This window comes from Hermetia illucens, chromosome 3 (genome assembly GCF_905115235.1).
Source record: "Hermetia illucens chromosome 3, iHerIll2.2.curated.20191125, whole genome shotgun sequence".
NCBI classification, from domain to species: Eukaryota; Metazoa; Arthropoda; class Insecta; order Diptera; family Stratiomyidae; genus Hermetia; species Hermetia illucens.
The window spans coordinates 160,955,426-160,972,720 of NC_051851.1; the positions used below are offsets into that span (position 1 = coordinate 160,955,426).

The following is a 17,295-nucleotide window of genomic DNA, read 5'->3' on the forward strand; positions in this document are numbered from 1 at the left end:
TTTTTCTTTTTGAAGTAATTCTTAGCAGCCAATCCATTGTGAGGTTCTTACATCAAGGCACAACATTTTCATCTAACTTACTCCATAATATATATTTTGCTACTCATTTTGCATCAGAAGGATATTTGCATTATAGTTGATTGTTATATAGAAAATTTACAGATGTTGATCCTTATGATACATGGATCCATTTCAATTTTTACATTTTCTTTTTCTCATGTACATCAGCGGTCTTTCTGGGCCAGAATAGAATTTCGAAATTGAATCAATGAAACATAACAGTCAATAACATAAGCTTGATAACTAAGATATCAATCAATGAATGAGAATAAAAATAAAACCAAGAGTATTGGAAAATATAATACATTCAAATAATAAACAAGCAAAGAACTTACCATAGAAAATCGTGTTAAATGTTCATCTCCGCTGCACGTTTCATAAAAAATAAAAATAAAACTATTTGAAAGCACAAACTACCTGAAAAGGAATTAAATCTGAACAAAAATTAATTCATCCAACCAAAGATTGTTGTAATAGTTTCCACTTTAAAAAACAATAATTTATTTCAATAAGTAAATGTTCATCTTATTTTTCCGTTATAACTATATAAGTATATATCATTCTCTTCTTTTCAATTAAATCGAAATATTTGCTTTATGTATATAATTGCATCCAAAATATATATAGATCTTTCTCTTATAGTTTACCTTAATAATTCTGTTGTATTGTGATTCCGCATTTTCACTTAAGTCAATGGCTTAGTAACTAATATCCGCTTTTTTCATATTTCTTAATTTTTTTTTATTAATTTTCTTTCATATTGAGTCCTTCTAACATCTAAATATCATTCTTGATTCGTCACTTACTTAGTTTTATTTAATTTTGCTTATTTTTCTTCATTTTTTTTTGTTTTATTTTCATAAAAATGTAATCTTGTTTGTTTTTGTGTCATAGACAAATTTGAGTGTCCGTTTTCTTAGGGTTCCTCCTATTATTGATATTCCTTCATTTATTCGTGGTATGAAAAAAGCAATACTAATAAAACGCTTAAAAACATGTTTTCTTTATTCTTTACTACTAACAAAAATATAGTAAAATTGAAACTGATAAAAAATGAATTTTAAAAAAGTTACATTTAAAATTAAGGGACAGAAAAAAATACTTGTTCTTATATAACTAAGAAAAAATATATATAAAAAATGAAAATAAATTTTTCCCGTTGAAATTTTCCGTTTTCAAGTTTCCATAATATCTTTTTTTATTTACAGTAAAAAATCAGGAGAATTGGATTGTGTATAACGTCCTTATTTGATATTTATTATGATACTTTCTAGAAATTCCATACAAAGCCAATAAACATTTCTCTTCGACAACATCACATATTACAACGCATCATGTGTGGTTTTGTCAACTTTATTTCACGTCTCACGTCTGTTTGATTTGCGACAACAATTGTAATATTTGCAACAATTACTTCACACCATCTTGTGTAAGATTGATTTTGGCAATCCATTTATTTGTGTTTCATCTTTTTTTTCCACTTTCTTTGAAAGCTCGTTTAGGCACATATTAGATTTTCTTTTTGACTGATTTTCAGGAAAATGCAGTATTTGAGTTGTTGCTTTTCACAGGACAAGGAGAACTGATGAGCGAACCTCTTGTTGTGAAAAGCATGTCACTTTTAAATGCATACTCACTGCATTTTTAATTTATTTTTAGAAAATACTATGCTGCAGTGCGTATTGCTTAGGGGGAGATGGTAGTAATAGAAAATTGAGATTTTATCACTTGCCATCAGTTGTAGTATCTTCAGCCATTTCTTCAGAAGAAATAATAGCATTTGTCAATGTTCTCCACGTAATAGTTCCATCAGAAGATTGAAATCTTCGCCGTCCTTTGATTTTATCGTGAGAGTCTCTTTGCCGAGCTGAAAGGGAAAAGAAAAACAGTTTTAAATGGTTAAATTTTAAGTTATAGTGTGAGCATTTGGTATGCCATCAAATAGTATTGAAAAGTTAACATTTTATATCACCATAGGAAAACGAAAACTAGGGTGTTTGCGCAGCAACACATCGCCTACCTCCTCAGCAGGTCCAATTTTCTGGTGGACACACACACGAAAATCTCGAACTTCCCCATCGTCAGACCCAACAAATTGTTTCCGCTGCTTTAGCAACTTTACGCCAATTAACACTTACGTCTGCAGGTAAATATATGTGAGTCTAGACTATTATCTATATTAGACGGAAACTTCCTTTCACGACGCAAGGGAACGAGGTCCAAAAGTGATAACCGGTGACTTTAATGCGTGGGCTATCTTTGCTGCCCAGCAAAGAGACTAACGCAAGGGGGCTGCTGCTTATTAGAAGCATTCACTCAGTTAGATGTAGTTCTGGCCAACGAAGGCGATGTAACCACTTATCGGAAAAGGGGAACTGGTTCAATTGCAGGGATGACTTTTGTCAGCAAATTAGCGAGGACTTCACGTACAGTGACCACCAGGCAATCCACCTTTGAACTAAGGACGGAACTACAAGGCAGGAGATCCGCACCTCGGAAGCCGAAATCCAAAAGAACACCAGGATGAGCTGCAAAAGTGATGGATGAGCAAACATTCATAGAGGTGTGGCTAAACTTGCCTAACAAAGCAGACACCTCCACGGATAGAGCTCTCCATGTTACACCCAACGCATCTCTAAAGCATGTGACGCGTCGATGCCTAGGAGATGCTCATTCCCCACTAGAAGACCCAATTATTGGTAGAATAGTGAACTTGCCAGCCTTCGATCGATTTGCAACAGAGCCAGGCGAACGGCTCAGAGGGCAATTGGTAGCATCGATCAAGGGCAAAAGGAGCATGCCTATAAGAAAGCTTGCAAGAATCTCAAGCTCGCCATCTAGCGGAGCAGGAGGGAATGTTTTAAGGAGCTCTGTTTGGAAGCGGAAATAAATACGTGGGGTAGCGCCTATAAAATGGTGACAGGACGGTTCAGGGATCGATCATCTCCGCATATCACGTGCCCTATGCTCTTTTTGAAAATAATCCAGGCGTTATTTCCTCAGCAAGGGGAGGGGGGGGGGGGGAGGGGGTACTGACATCTCCCAGTTCCTTTTGAATGTGACGCCGATTCCACCAGTCACGAGCTGCTGGAGATCTGCAATCGAATAGGCGACAGCAAAGCCCCGGGTCTGGATGGCATATCGAATAAGGCCCTCAAACTTGCCGTCAAATGTAGACCGAATATGTTCGCGAAGCTGTTCAAAACGTGCATGTCCGAGGGTATCTTTCCTGCACCATGGAAGCGGCAGAAGCTGGTGCTGCTGCCTAAAGCTGGCAAATCTCCAGCGGAACCGTCCTCTTATAGATCCATGTATCTTCTAGACACTATGGGAAAAATATTGGAGCGGGTTATTTATAATAGATTACTCCCAGTCGTCGAGAGCCAAGGGGGCCTTTCAGATAGGCAGTATGGATTCCGTAAAGCCAGATCAACCATTGATGCTGGCTTGGCCGAAAATGCAATTCACGGCAGGGACTGCACCAGCAAATATTGAGTGGTGGTGACCCTGGATGTGAGAAATACATTCAATTCGGCCAATTGGAACCTTCAGGTCATCGCCGATCTTGCTCCCACCCAATTGCCTCATTTCGCGAAGCAATTGGCTGGGAGTTCGATCACCCAACGTTAAACCCGCCAGCAAGTGGTCTAATTTTGCCGACTCGCTTGCCGACAGGCGCCTGATCAACTCGCTCTTGAGCTGCGTGTATGATGTCGACTTCACTACATCGGACACCAGAAGAATCGACTCTTCATCCAGGCCGACCACCGCATAGTTGAAGCGGGTCGCGTCCGATATGATTCCGGACATTTGGAACTGCGCTGTCCTTGATAAGGTGAATAGCGTGTAGCCGCCTGATGTTTCTAGTGAACAGAACTAGTCCAGACTTTCTAGCGTTTACCGTGAGTCCATTATGGAGGCACCAACTGTAGATTGCATGAGGTGTTGCATTCAGGCGGTCATATACTGTGCCCGAAAAATTGCCGATAATTATTACGGCTAGATGGTCCGCAAATGCTTGTGCGAAGACCACTGTGTCCTTCAGGATTACAAGGTGTTCATAACTAGGAACCATAACAGAGGAGAGAGAACCCCTCCCTGTGAGCAACGCCTAAGACACCCTGCCTCAATAGACTTGTCCGATCAATATGCGAATCTTTCTCCATTTTAGCATGTGAAGTCTCCAACTGATTAATTAGCGGATCGATTCCATACTGTCTTGCCATGTTACAAATCGCACCGAATGAGGCATAATTGAAGGCATCGCCTTTTAGCAGAAAAGAAGTTAGACGGTCGGAAGCTTTTGCGTCTGTGTAGATGAGTCTCCTTGGTTTGGGAATAAATATTACCTTCACATCACGCCATCTGGTTGGAATATAAGCGTGTGCTAGGCAAGCGCGAAATATATTCCGAATGTGTAGACCCAGGACATCCATTCTCTCTATTACTAGAGCAGGAATAATGCCATCCGGACCCGCAGACTTGTATCTATGGAAAAAGTTAAATGCCCATTATTGAAGCTGCCATTCCGTTATGCGCAGCTATTGGTCAACACCCCTAGGGACCTTGAAGTCTGCACTCACACTTGGTGAGGACTGATGACAACCGCAAGTCGCTGCAATCATCATACCACCAGCCCCTAAAAAGTCTCAAACCTGGAGACCACTCGTTCAGATTGAACGTTGGGGGCAAGCCCAAGATGGTCTCCTTAGATAGGCTGAAGTCTTTCTTGCTGGGAGCAGAGGCTCAGTATCCCGTAGTGGTCCAATGTACCCGACATCCCGCCTAATGGTATATAAAAGATTCTTTTACATATGACAAGCTTTCCGTCAGTGGATGTGATGCTGAAGTACATCAGTACCAAAAACCTTATGTTTGATGCGTTTACATGGGAAGTGTTCCGTAGTTTCCAATTGTCCGTTACAGGATGGATATGCATCATCTTGCAAAATTTCAATTCTAAATCAGCCAGTGAGATGTGGCCAGTGAGAATGCTCACAAAACTTCTGCATATTTTTCTGCTTTTTGACAAAATAGTATGTTTGTGTTGTTCCGAGAGTAAAATTTCGGTGTGTCTAGTTAGTTAGCCTCTGTCACTAGTCTTTATGAGAAGCCTGTTCCCAATATTAGATAGCAGGATTTGCCAATGCTACTGACACTCTAATTGCTCCTCTTGAATAATCTTTTGTCAAGTAACACGAAATCCCATTTCCCTCTACGCCATGGTGACTAGCGTTGTTCCATCGTATTGAATATAGATATAGAGCTCAAACAAATTCTGCATTTCTGTACATTATTTTAGTTGATCAAGGGGCTGCATAAGGCGCTCAAGGTGGCTTGATTATCATTGCAGACTGTAATGTGCCTCTCCTTCAATCGCTTGTCAATCTCTCAGGTTGCTGCTTCGGGGATGGCATATGATTCAATCTCAGAGCTCGTGGGTATATTGTCCCAAAAGAGACGTTTATTACTTGCTTTCATTTGAAAACATATGCTGAGACCATCACCTTCATGCACCCCCATTCAATATGAAGGAAGAAAGGAGGGGAATAACAAAAGACAGCGTTATCCCCATCCTTTCTATCGATACTTATAATATGATAACTCTTGCTCAAAAATACACTTACCTGACACGTTTTCTGTAATTCAGGAATCCTCAATAATAATTCCCCAAATTTGGCCGGTGTTTCTGGATAATGGGCTAAAGTGTACGCTTGTAAAGCTTGTAATGCCTTCTCTTGGCTTTCACGAACTTTCACTGGGTCCCGTAATTCGGTGGTGTCTATAATACAGAATTGTAAAAAAAAAGATGTCATTCTTTGTCCTGAATACTATTTTAATGCGATGGTACACTCACCTGATTGTAATAGTACTATAACTTTCATGGCAACGTATTCATATTGATCAACTCGCAATCGTCGCAGATGGTCTGTCAGATTCAGCATTCTTTCAATGCACGCCTGAAAATAGATATGGAAATGGTTTATGCACTATTTGTGTGAATATAACTATCGGATAAAATTTTACAAATATTTTTTTGTAATTCCACAGAAAACCATTAAAAAATATTTATTTTATTTCCAAAAAAGGTATTGGAACATGTTGTTTCAGAGAAGTACTCCAATTTTGCTGGGAGGGATTAAAACCATCATTTGGAGAGAAAAATTTTTCATCTCGAGTGTTAGGGGGGGGGGGGGGGGGGGGGGGGGGGTTAAGGGTTAAAATCGATATAGTTTTCTACCGAAATATAGGCTAATTTTACCTGGCTTGCAAATTTCAATGACCACTTTCGCGCGTCCGCACCATACCACAGTAATGCAGAAATTTCTTCCTAAATTTGTAACAAATTTTAGTCGAACTGGTGCTAACACCATTCACAAGGCTCACCAGACGCTCGTTTCAGCACGCAAAAGCATCGTTGATTAAATCTCGAAAGTGGACACCCACCGGGCGTTTACTAACCGGAACAGCTTCCGACTTTGTGCAGGCAGGCGTCAGTGCACCCATTTATTTAGGGTCCCCCCATTATATAGGAAACGGCAGGGGGTGAACCTTTAGGTTGGGGTGGGTCACTGCCGGGCCACCGTGTCATCTGACCCTCCATGAAGAAGAAAGGAAGACGAGGGCCACTCGTCGCGTAGACCCCTGAATCAGCTCAAGGTTAATCCTTCCTTGTCCATCCCGAACGCGTTAGGTTTTTGTGATTTAGTCCCCTCGCTTATTAGGCCACTTGGCCGTTTAATTTCTTTGGGATTGAAATTTTCGGTGGTATCAATCCGCCTCGAGACATTACATCTCTATTAGAGTAGATTACCTTGGGCGGGTTTAGTTTTGTTGACTATTGACTACTGCCACGTGATAAAATCTCTGTATCCTGACAGGGAGATAATATTTGAGAACCAAGAACTCCGGCCCTCATCCTGAAGAACTGCTAGCATTCGGGTTAGCTCCAGCAGGTGCCGTCCAGTTCCATATATTATCTCCCGCAGTCGGTGTTCATGACTGGCAAAACTGTTAGAGTAGTTTGGTTGGTTGACGGCCTTGTTGGTACCGAGGTGATGCAACGCCTGCAACGCAAGAGCTGGCATGGGATCGCAAAACTTTCGATGATCTGGCGAGGAACGTTAACGATGAATTCTTCATCCACGAACAGCAGAACGAGTGGAAGGACCACTCATTGCAATTCTTAACCATATGACATCCGATGAAGTTCCGCTTCTTGTAAATGAAAGAGTTAGTCACCATAACATGTGGATAGGAACTGCTTTTCCAAACAGAAGTGGAATCATTTCGGTCGTCAATGCACTCAAACTGAGTATAGTTGCGTGGGGTTCCTCCCCTCGTAGAGTTATTTATCGCTGCACGTGCAGTCTCTGAAGATCTGCTACTTCCACGTGTATGATTTTTTCTACTTGTAGATCTTTCCCAAAGAGTGAAAAAAGGGGAGTTTAGATATTCGCTGCACCTTTCTGCTTTTCGTCGATTTCGAGAAAGCTTTCAATAGCGTCAATAAGGAATGTATCTTGCGGGCTAGATGCAGGAGGGGCATTCCGGAGAAACTAATAGTTATTATCAGAGCGACATATGATAGCGGAAAACATCACGTGCTGCATCGAGGTAAAATAACAGAGGAATTTGAGGTCGAAAGCGGAATCCACCAGAGTTACATCTTTTAAACGATATTATTTCTTCTTATTTTTGGTGACGTTCTTCATGCTGCCTTGCCTTAGAGGACATGAAGGAGTTCAATGGACCACGATATGTTTCCTCAAATACCTTGACTACGTTCATGACATCTGTTTGCTCTCTCACTGGATCATGGACCTTGGTCGAATGTCTCTGGATTTGGAAAGAGAGAGAAGTAGAATCGGACTGACGGTAAACACCAATAAGATCCAGGTTTTTAGTTTGATGGATCATCCCATTCTCTCCATCTGCATCGAATGCGTTGATCAGTTTGTATATCTAGGAAGCGACGCATTAACAGCGGTAGATCCGCTTTCGCTGGCTTATCCAATGGATCTGGAATGGATCTCAACACCAAGATCAAGTTCAAGGGGTTCTGTGCTTATGTTCGTCGTGTGTTGCTGCATGCGAGTAACACATGAAAGGTGATCCCCACTGTCACTCAAAAGCTTCAAGCTTTCGTGAACACTTGTCTATAACCCATCATAGGAGTATGCTGGCCTGATACTATTTCGAGCAAAGAACTTGGTTGGCGCACAGGCCAGTTACCCGTAGGCAATGTGATCAGAAGGCGGAAGTGGCAATATATAGATCATACTTTGAGGGGGGTGACAATTCTATTGCTACTGTGTAGATGAGGAGTGCGAACGTCTCCGCAAGCCCTGGGATGAGTTGAAGGGTATTTTAGCGGACCGTGTACGATGGCACGTCTGCGTGGTGGCCACACCAAATATTGCAAAGGACGGAGAACATTTTTTTTCCATTGCCCGAGATTCGCAGTTCAAAGGGCTGCATTTGATGCTACAACCGGGGAGCACTTTACACCCCAAAATATAATAGAACGTAAGGTGAAAGCAAAGGAGATATAAACCGAAGTCGAAAAGGTGATTGCAGCTTAGGCAGGAAGAAGTCAGCCGAAAGAATGAACGCGAGAGAAACACGAATATTAACATTAGCGCAGAATAAATTCTGATCCAGCCCCGCGAGATAATACCAAACGGAAATCCCGCGGGGAGAGTGGAAGTGGTTTTAGTGGGTAAGCGGCAGGAGCCTGCGGTAGCTTTTGAAGCTTTCCACCTTCCATCGGCAAAAAAGAAGATAGACATCTGTTTAATGTCTGAGCCATACCCAGACACTTGTCTGAAACAGAAACAGACAGCCTGAAGCAGACGTTTGGCTGAATCAGATATTTCTGTGTCTTATGTCTGACGCAGGCTCAGACATTTGATCTATTTGATCCGTAAGACAGACAGAGATATATGTCTGCTGTTGAAAAAGATTTTGTGTGAAACAGACATTTGTCTGTCGGATATGCGAAACATCAAATTGCCAATACGACCGAGTGGCAGCTGGTTTGCATGGATCCAGAGCCTAGTCATTCTTCATCTTCATGTATAGTGATCGTAAACCGGACCAAGGAACTTAGCTCGCCCTGATATAGCATATCAGGACAACGTGGAACAACTAAAAACACACCAACAACAACAACATATCTGAAAGATGCACAGACATTTGCCTGTTGTCTGAGGCAACCGCAGGCATTTTCTACGCCAAATATAAGTTAGTAATAGTGTTTTCAATATGTTTACCTGGTAAATACACCAGGCAATATTCTGTCGTGTCGTTCCCAGCGGGCGTTAACAAATCTGTCATCCCGTGTCGTTCCTAGTAGGCGTTAGCAAAACCATCGTGTCGCGTCGTGTCAATCCCAGTGGGCGTGACTTGGCAATCTGGGCTTAGGATCAGCATGTTATGGGTTGTGTGTAAACGATTATAATGCAAAATGATCTAGGCAAAATATGACCTTGTAAATTGGCAGATTTAGCAAGTGCAGGGGAATGACAGTTATTTGATATCCTCCTGAATTATTTAGCGCACAAATACAATCTCTACGCAACGAAAATTTATTAAAGTACTCATTTAAATCGAAAATTGAGCAGCTCAATACGAAGGTTCATTATAAAGTCCAAAGGCCCTTCCATCAATGCTGACTGGTTTTTTTATCCCCTCAGCACTAAGCCAAAAGTATCTTCCATGGCAATAACCATTGCATCGTATGGCCTTGTAAAATCATCTCAAAAAGTGCCAAAAGTTCACACCAATTAAAATATTTGCAACTGCAATAAAACCATTCAGGCAACCATTTCCCATATGGATTTCATTCAGCTCAAATTTCGAGCAGCAGAGCAGACTGACGGGCAAAAGTTCAATGAACGTACTCTCGAAATAAAACATCTGAAAACCAAAGAAAGGCGAAAAAGAACAAAAATAAAAATTATTCCATTCTTGGCTGACATTTATCTCCAAGTCAAAAAAAATGAATTCATTAAATCATTCATTAACTGCAGCATCAGCCCCGAAAGGTCGGATTACATACGAATTATGATAGCCAATTTAATGGTAATTATTTTTCTGAATTCGTACAATGCATTTTTCTCTGGAAAAAAAATATTTCCGTGTTTTTAATTATTAATCAGGAGATACTCTGTGGGACAGGGCGCTTAAAATAAAGTCAAAGGGGAAAGTTGAAAGCCATTCGGGGGATGATGGGATGATGAAATATTAAATTGGGATCATGGGGACTGTGAGGGGCTCATTTTTATGATCCCAATCAATTTTAACCCAACTGATGAATACTTAAATAGTATTTTGTTTAATTTTAAGGCGGAAGTAGGTACTTCGTTAAAATCAGATCGTTGACTTCAGTTACCTAACAGCAACAAGGCTGCATTGCGATGTGTGCAACGATTTCGTAATTGAATTTGCAGTCATGACCCAAGAAAATTGCACGAAGGAACTATAAAATTTTGGAGTCAAAAATGACGCAACTCTTGTCGCTGCCTTTACAATTCGAACAAAGACTTGGCTTTCCCATTATCATGTCAATTTAAAACTAAAAATTTACCTGTAAACCACTGGACTTGGCCTGAACGAGTGTTATAGACTTTCCATGCGATATTTTAATTTCGCCAGGTGTCGGCATCGATCGAAAACAACACGAAAACAATAACAATTCACACCACGAATTTATCAACAAGCAAATTTGATCATCAATCTGGGAAGAGAAATTTTAAGAAATTGGTCAAAAAAAGATATTTCGATTTATCTCAAATGATAAACTCACCGAAATGTTTTTGAATAATGGCAAACTCTTACACCATTTAACAATCTTGTAAAGTCGATGATCCGCCACATTGCACAGATTTGCTATTAAGTCTGGATTTGTATTCTCGCCATTGGCTGGCGTAATACCAGCGCTACCTAATAATGGATTCGCTGCTAATGATGCAGCCGCCGAAGCGGCTGTCGTCGTAGGTGTTGTGCTTCCCCCACATACAGGTGGATTGAATCGGATTTCTCCTTCGTTGTATTGCCATAGATGTTCGACATCCATGATTTCCTAAAAAGATAAAAGCAATTAGCACGTAATTAATCTTTCTTTGAATGGTTTTCAAGCCATGACTCAAGACGAGGTTCACTTGATCTGTGAAACTCCTCTGGCATTTTTGGAATTTCACCCAACCGACCGCTGCCAGTGGCCACATATTCAAAGGAGATAAGACATCAATTTCACTAAACCGCAATAAAACTTTAAATTTTAGAAATATCAAGCAAAAACCACCTTACCTGCAATAAATGTGGGACATTATTATTACGATAACTACTGGCCGCTGCATTAACACTACCGCATCCATTACTAAGTTCCGATTGCTCCGTCTTAACCATGTAACCATTCATCATAGTTCGGATGTTATTCTGACCGCAGTTGCTATTCTCCTGGCCACTGTTCATAATCGGACTCAACATTGAGTTGGGCAATGTGTACGAACATTGATATGTTGACCGGCCACCACGTGTACGATCTTCCCTAATTGCTTCCAATTTCATCCCTTTCTGCAGACACTTGTCAAATCGACAAGCTGGACATTTTTTTCGCGTTGATATTGTCACTGGACATGGGCCGCCCCTAACACAAACATAGTTCTTCCTATTTTGTACAGTCCGCTTGAAGAACCCTTTACAGGACTCACAAGAGAAGATACCATAATGGAATCCGGAGATTTTATCGCCGCAAATCGGACATGGACTATTGATTAATTGTTGCCTAGATATTCCAGGTGATGGAATGGCCTCGCTTTCAGGAGCAGGAAGGACTTCATCGGGTCGTCGAGGTGTTCCACCTGGAGTCGCTCCTGAATTGAGTGAATGTAAAGCAGGTTCTTGACCATCTACAATCGGTCGATATAATACGGAATGATGTAGAGATCCGTTGAAATTACCATAAATGTTGTGACGTCCTTGGATAGGTGAATGGGTGGGACTGAACTCCGAACTATATGAATAACAACTACTATGCGACGCATCGCTATTATTTCGACTCAACGAAGGTGTATAGGGTGCATGTCGGGACGTGAGTGGCGATTGGCTTGGAGAGCTATGCGTGTAAACGGAATGAATGGCGGAGTCAGGACTTGGATTCGCTGGTAGTAAATTCGATTTAGATCGGGCGAGAAGCGGTGAGTTCAGACCACTCGCAGTCGCATCCGAAAGTCCTGGCTCATATTTGAGACTGACACCGTCGGGCTGAAATTTCTTTGCCGCTGAACTAAAAGCTACCGGACCACCTGGGTCAACTGGCGTGTGTTCATAGTCGGCCTTCATAATACCACTCTGTCGGGAATCGTCTTTCGTTGTAGACATTTGTGAATCTTCAAAGTCCTTATCGTTACTAACCGAGTTCTCGGTGTCCATCATCCCATCTTCAGGTTCGGAAAGTTCTCCTTCCCAAGACATTGGTCTCGGACCACTTTTATTTGCACTACCCGCTCTCCGATTAACATTCGATGAATTTTCAATATTGGCCAATTCGGATTCCGATTCGTCAGAGTCTTCTACTTTTGGAACTTGTATCCTTATGCCTCCACTACTGCTACTGCTTCCAGTCGCTACAGGACTACTTCCATTCATATAACTATTACAATTCGGAGTTGTGGCTACTGGGGCAAGGATCACACCATTCTGATGATGATCGAGTTCATATGGTTCTCGTTTAACGTTTTCTTGATCACATTTGATATTTGTCACAGAAACATTTGCGTTACGATTTGAATTGGAAGTATTGGAGTTTACTACGCTCATTGTGCTGGATTGCGAAGTATGACTGGGGGAACGATTTCCCCCAGTGGTTGTATGCATGTTCACCATCTTGAATTTATGGAAATTGTTTCGCTGAACGATGAACTGTTTGTTGGTGGGAGGAATTATTCATTTCTGAAAAGCAAAAGAACAAAGAATTGGTTAAAGAAATTGTAGAATGAGTTCATGCAGTGAATGAAAGAATAATGAATGAAATAATGCCAATTATTCAACCCCTGTCAGGAGAATTTCTTCCATGAAAAAAAAAAAACAAGTGAGAAACCGTGAACTGGGCGCTTCCGGTATGAAAGGTTTTGTGAGCATTTTCTGCTCAAAATTTACTTAATTTGTTGAGCAAAATCCAAGTCGTATGGTCTCCCAGGTTTCACCAGTGTATTCCAAGCGGAAGTACTGGCGATATTGGAAGTCTGTGGATGGCTGGAGCGAGATTCGAGCCCCAAGTGCAGAGACCCGCTGAACCGGCTCAAGATCACCATCCTCTGGGTTCCCGGGCACAGGAACATAGAGGGGAATGAGCGGGCTGACGGATTGGCTAAGCGAGACTCTGCTCTTGGCAGCCCTTCGGTGAATACAGTCGATGTTTCACTGGCGGGTGTCAGAGACCAAGTCTACTCGCACTACCTAGCAGCCGCGGGCTTTAGATGGCGAAGGCTTACGAGTTGTATCAAGTAAGGAGAATTTGGCCCGCTTATAACATAATAGCCCCATCACTAGAGCTCCTGTGTCAGACGCGTGCAAATGCATTCAGGATTACGGCGGTCTGCACGGGCCACTGGCCCATAGGAGACCATGCCGCCACGCTCGGCATACCCTAAAATTCGCATTGCCGAAACTGCAGAGAAGGAAATGAAACCCTCTGCGATTGCCCAGCCCTAGCTAGAGTCAGACTATGGACACTGGGTAAACCATTCTTTGGGGACCTAAGAGAGATTTCTAGCTGCAGGGTGGGAGAGCTGCTTTCCTTTATGAATGCTGCGGACTGACTCTGAAGATCCGAGTCGGCTAGACTCTGCCTCCCTGCTCCCGTAACAGCCGTCACGGTTTTAGGAGTCTGTGGCATCAAAACGGCGCATCACAGCTCTAATTGGGCTCCTTGGAGCGGCCACTGATACCTAACTACCTACCTGAGCAAAATGGGTTTTTAGAATGATCTTCCAGGAGTTTACAATTAGCAATAATCCCAAGCATATGGGCCCTTAATTAATCAGAATATTTACTTTAATGTCACTGACACTCTACAATACCTTAAGGTACAGTAAGTATACATGAGAAACGTTAATTTGAATTATTATAACTTCATCAGCAATGGTGAGACTTGTACCAAACCTTCCAGTATTTTCCATATCCTCATTTGAATAAAGAAACAGAGCCTGCAACCATCAATATCAAGATACTTTGAATTTGGACACATAGTGGGTTCATGCGTCACATAATTCCAAGCTAACCTTGAATGTACGCTTTCTAAAAAGAATGCGGATGTTAACCACTGGCATGCCGCAAACGACCAATTTTTCTTAAGGTCCTGAATCTAATGAGAACATATCCTTGAGACAGATCCATTTCAAGCATTGAGGATATCTACTTGAATTATTTATGAGAAGGATATGGAAGTTTTCATAATCTGAGACCTACAGCGCGGCCTGGGTCAATCCAAAAAGGAAGCAATATGCCATGTGGTAATCAAAGAATCCAAAAATGCAGATAGTTTCCGGGAGTCTAGTTTGTATTCCTTCAAGCACGGCCCAATATGAATAGACGAAAGGCATATTGAACAAATAGCGGAAGTTTTTTTAACTTTTTTCCATTTGCTAAATATTGAGTAACAAATGTCTTTGATTCTAGGGTGAGTACCTACCATGTGGGCATAATCCGACAGTTCTTGCGTTGGACGCGGATGAATTTGGAGACCACAATCGGAACGCCAGCGCGACTAGCACAGCGGTGCTGGTTTATACTGACTGCAGGCTCAGTATTTTTAGAACTATCTTCTTCTTATCCTTTTCTAGTGACTTCAGAAGCACAACCCTAGCATAAAGCAGGGAAGTAGCCCTCGCGTAAGTAACATTGACACAACCAGGTGATTTCCGAGACCTGTGCCTCGCCATGGCCTCCTGGATTTCACATCACTGGAGAAGAGAGATTTTCTACCCCAGTTCAGCGCGATCGACAGGAGACATCGAAGACTCGCATTTCGGAAGCAGCTCATCTAGCAAGGCAAAAAAACCATCTACGACATGTCAGTATAGACTCTTCGTTCACCATAATGCCGGCAGAGTTGTGATTACTGATTGGGGTAATAGCAACATCTCTGAGTTTTGACCTTTTGGTTATACCAGGTATCTGCAAGTGAAAATAAGCTAACCAGCAAGCGGAAACGCTATAAAAATTCTGTGCGGAGTAAAATTTAAAGCCAAAGGGGAAAACTGGCCAACCTGCATCAGAGCAGATGCACCAGGGTCACTTCGCTCCCGCCATGCAGAAAAGAAACAGCACAAGATGCAGAGCAGCGATGGATGCCTGCAATAACTGAAAACGAATTTGATAATTTTTGTAGGATAATCGAGGCTAATGAAGTCTGCAAGTCAGATACCAGCAGAGTCCTTAAACTCGGTGCGAATACCAAACCTAACTCGTTTATCAGCTAGTTTTAAGGATGCATGGTGGAAGAAGCCCCCTGTGGAATGTAACTTTCAACAAACTTCTCCTTATCATAGAATATAGACACTGTCTATTGGAGCGTTAATTTGGATTTCACCAAGTCCATTCTACCATCGATCCACGTGGGAGACCCAACACGATAAATGACACCCTGGAGCAAATGTCATATCGCGATAACATTGGGCGTCAAAAAAGGCCTTCAATTCGATCAACTCGGGGGGATTAAGAACAAATTGGTAAGAAGGAATAGTCCTTACTATTCGATGTGGTTGATCGAGAGTTGACTCTCCGAAAAGGCACTTTGGTATGGTACGAATGGAAGACTTAAGAAGGGTATTGTCATAAGAGAAATTCCACATGGCTCGGTAGTGGATCATCTCTTGTGAAATTTGTTTAAAATGGGATTTTCATTAATTCCCTTTTGAAGGAGATTATTACAACGGATTTCGCGGATAATTTGGCTGTAGTTGGTTCAGCGAAGTAGCCTTAAGATATTGTGGTACACGGTAATGCGACTGCTGCACCATTATTAGGCTATAAATGACCAAATTCGTCCTAGTGAAACAGAATTGGAAGAGGTCCTGATCATCAACAGTAGGAGAAAGAAAGAAAGAAGACGGTTAGTATGTGGTGTCAGTAAAGTGAAGCAAGCCAGTAGAAAGTCTGAAAAAGGAACAAATATCGAGGAGTATTCTACGATTCTACGTAGATTAAGAGGGTGCAGTCGGGTAGGATAGTCCACACAAGGGAAGATCTTTTTAAAGAGGAGGGATCGGGTAAAATAACGTTGGAGTTTCTCTATAGAAAAACAGTTACAATTGCTGATTGGTGACAAGAAGACGGAGTAATATTTAAGAATGCTTTGTATGAGGGAGTTGAAAACTCTGAACGAAGGTTAGACCGAATCAAAGTCAGAATGGTAATGTTATATGAAGCCGATTTTCTGATACCCAAGCCGTGTTCTATCTATCGAAACAGAAAAACAGAGTGGGAGAGGGTTTGAGACAGTAGCACATCAAATGGCTTCTGCCAACGTTTAGTACCAATTTATCTGTTCTTTAGATTGATTGATTGAAGGAACACGAAGGAACAAATAAAAAATATGGATCCAGAATGGTACGTTATGAAATACCAGAGCAGGAGGAAATAGAACAGGATATTCAATAATCTAAGGAAACGTAGCAAGAATGAGTAGTAGTAGAGTAGAAATAGGACATAACAAGAGAAGAGATTAGTTAGAATGGCATAAAGGGAATCGAGGGCTTCGACGTAAATTAAAAGATTGAGGATGAAATCCCAGTTGATGATCGTCAGGGCTGAATTCAAAGCAGGCTTGCGTAAAACGTTGGAATTGATAACAGCGATTTCCGCAACGAACTCAAGAGCAGGATAATAGCAATCAAGAAGGGGTTAGGGGGCGTGGGGTAAAGTTGTTGGCGGGGACAATTTCAACAAAGCGGTTTAAGTGCAACATAGGTACTCATAAAGGTGCCTAAACGTTGAGCTACAAACAATGAAGGAAATAGAGGAGAAAAGAGGGAAAACTACGGTTAGGATATCCGATAGTTTGTCGAAGAATTCTTCGTACAGGTGAGAGGGGCTAAAGCAGGGGAAATATACACAGGAAATGACAAACGGACTTGCGTTGGAGGAAACACGCGCATGACAACACAGTTGTAAGGGGAAGAGTACGAAAAAAAAAATGAGTTCGGCATGGAAGGGAAAATGTACAGC

The 17,295-nt window shown here is 41.6% G+C and overlaps 1 protein-coding gene across 2 annotated transcripts in view; it reads right to left on the minus strand.

The window, feature by feature from the left end:
• Positions 1-936: 936 nt before the first annotated feature.
• LOC119650714 (nuclear hormone receptor FTZ-F1 beta) overlaps positions 937-17,295 on the minus strand; it is a 129,176-nt gene continuing 112,817 nt past the window's right edge. For both annotated transcript variants that reach the window (XM_038053724.1, XM_038053725.1), the window contains exons 3-8: positions 11,374-13,017; positions 10,871-11,146; positions 10,652-10,801; positions 5,918-6,020; positions 5,688-5,842; positions 937-1,927 (exon numbers count right to left, since the gene is read on the minus strand). In XM_038053724.1, coding sequence (XP_037909652.1) covers positions 1,844-1,927; positions 5,688-5,842; positions 5,918-6,020; positions 10,652-10,801; positions 10,871-11,146; positions 11,374-12,951 — 2,346 coding nt within the window. In that variant the 5' untranslated portion in view covers positions 12,952-13,017 and the 3' untranslated portion in view covers positions 937-1,843. The remainder of the gene's footprint in view (positions 1,928-5,687; positions 5,843-5,917; positions 6,021-10,651; positions 10,802-10,870; positions 11,147-11,373; positions 13,018-17,295) is intronic.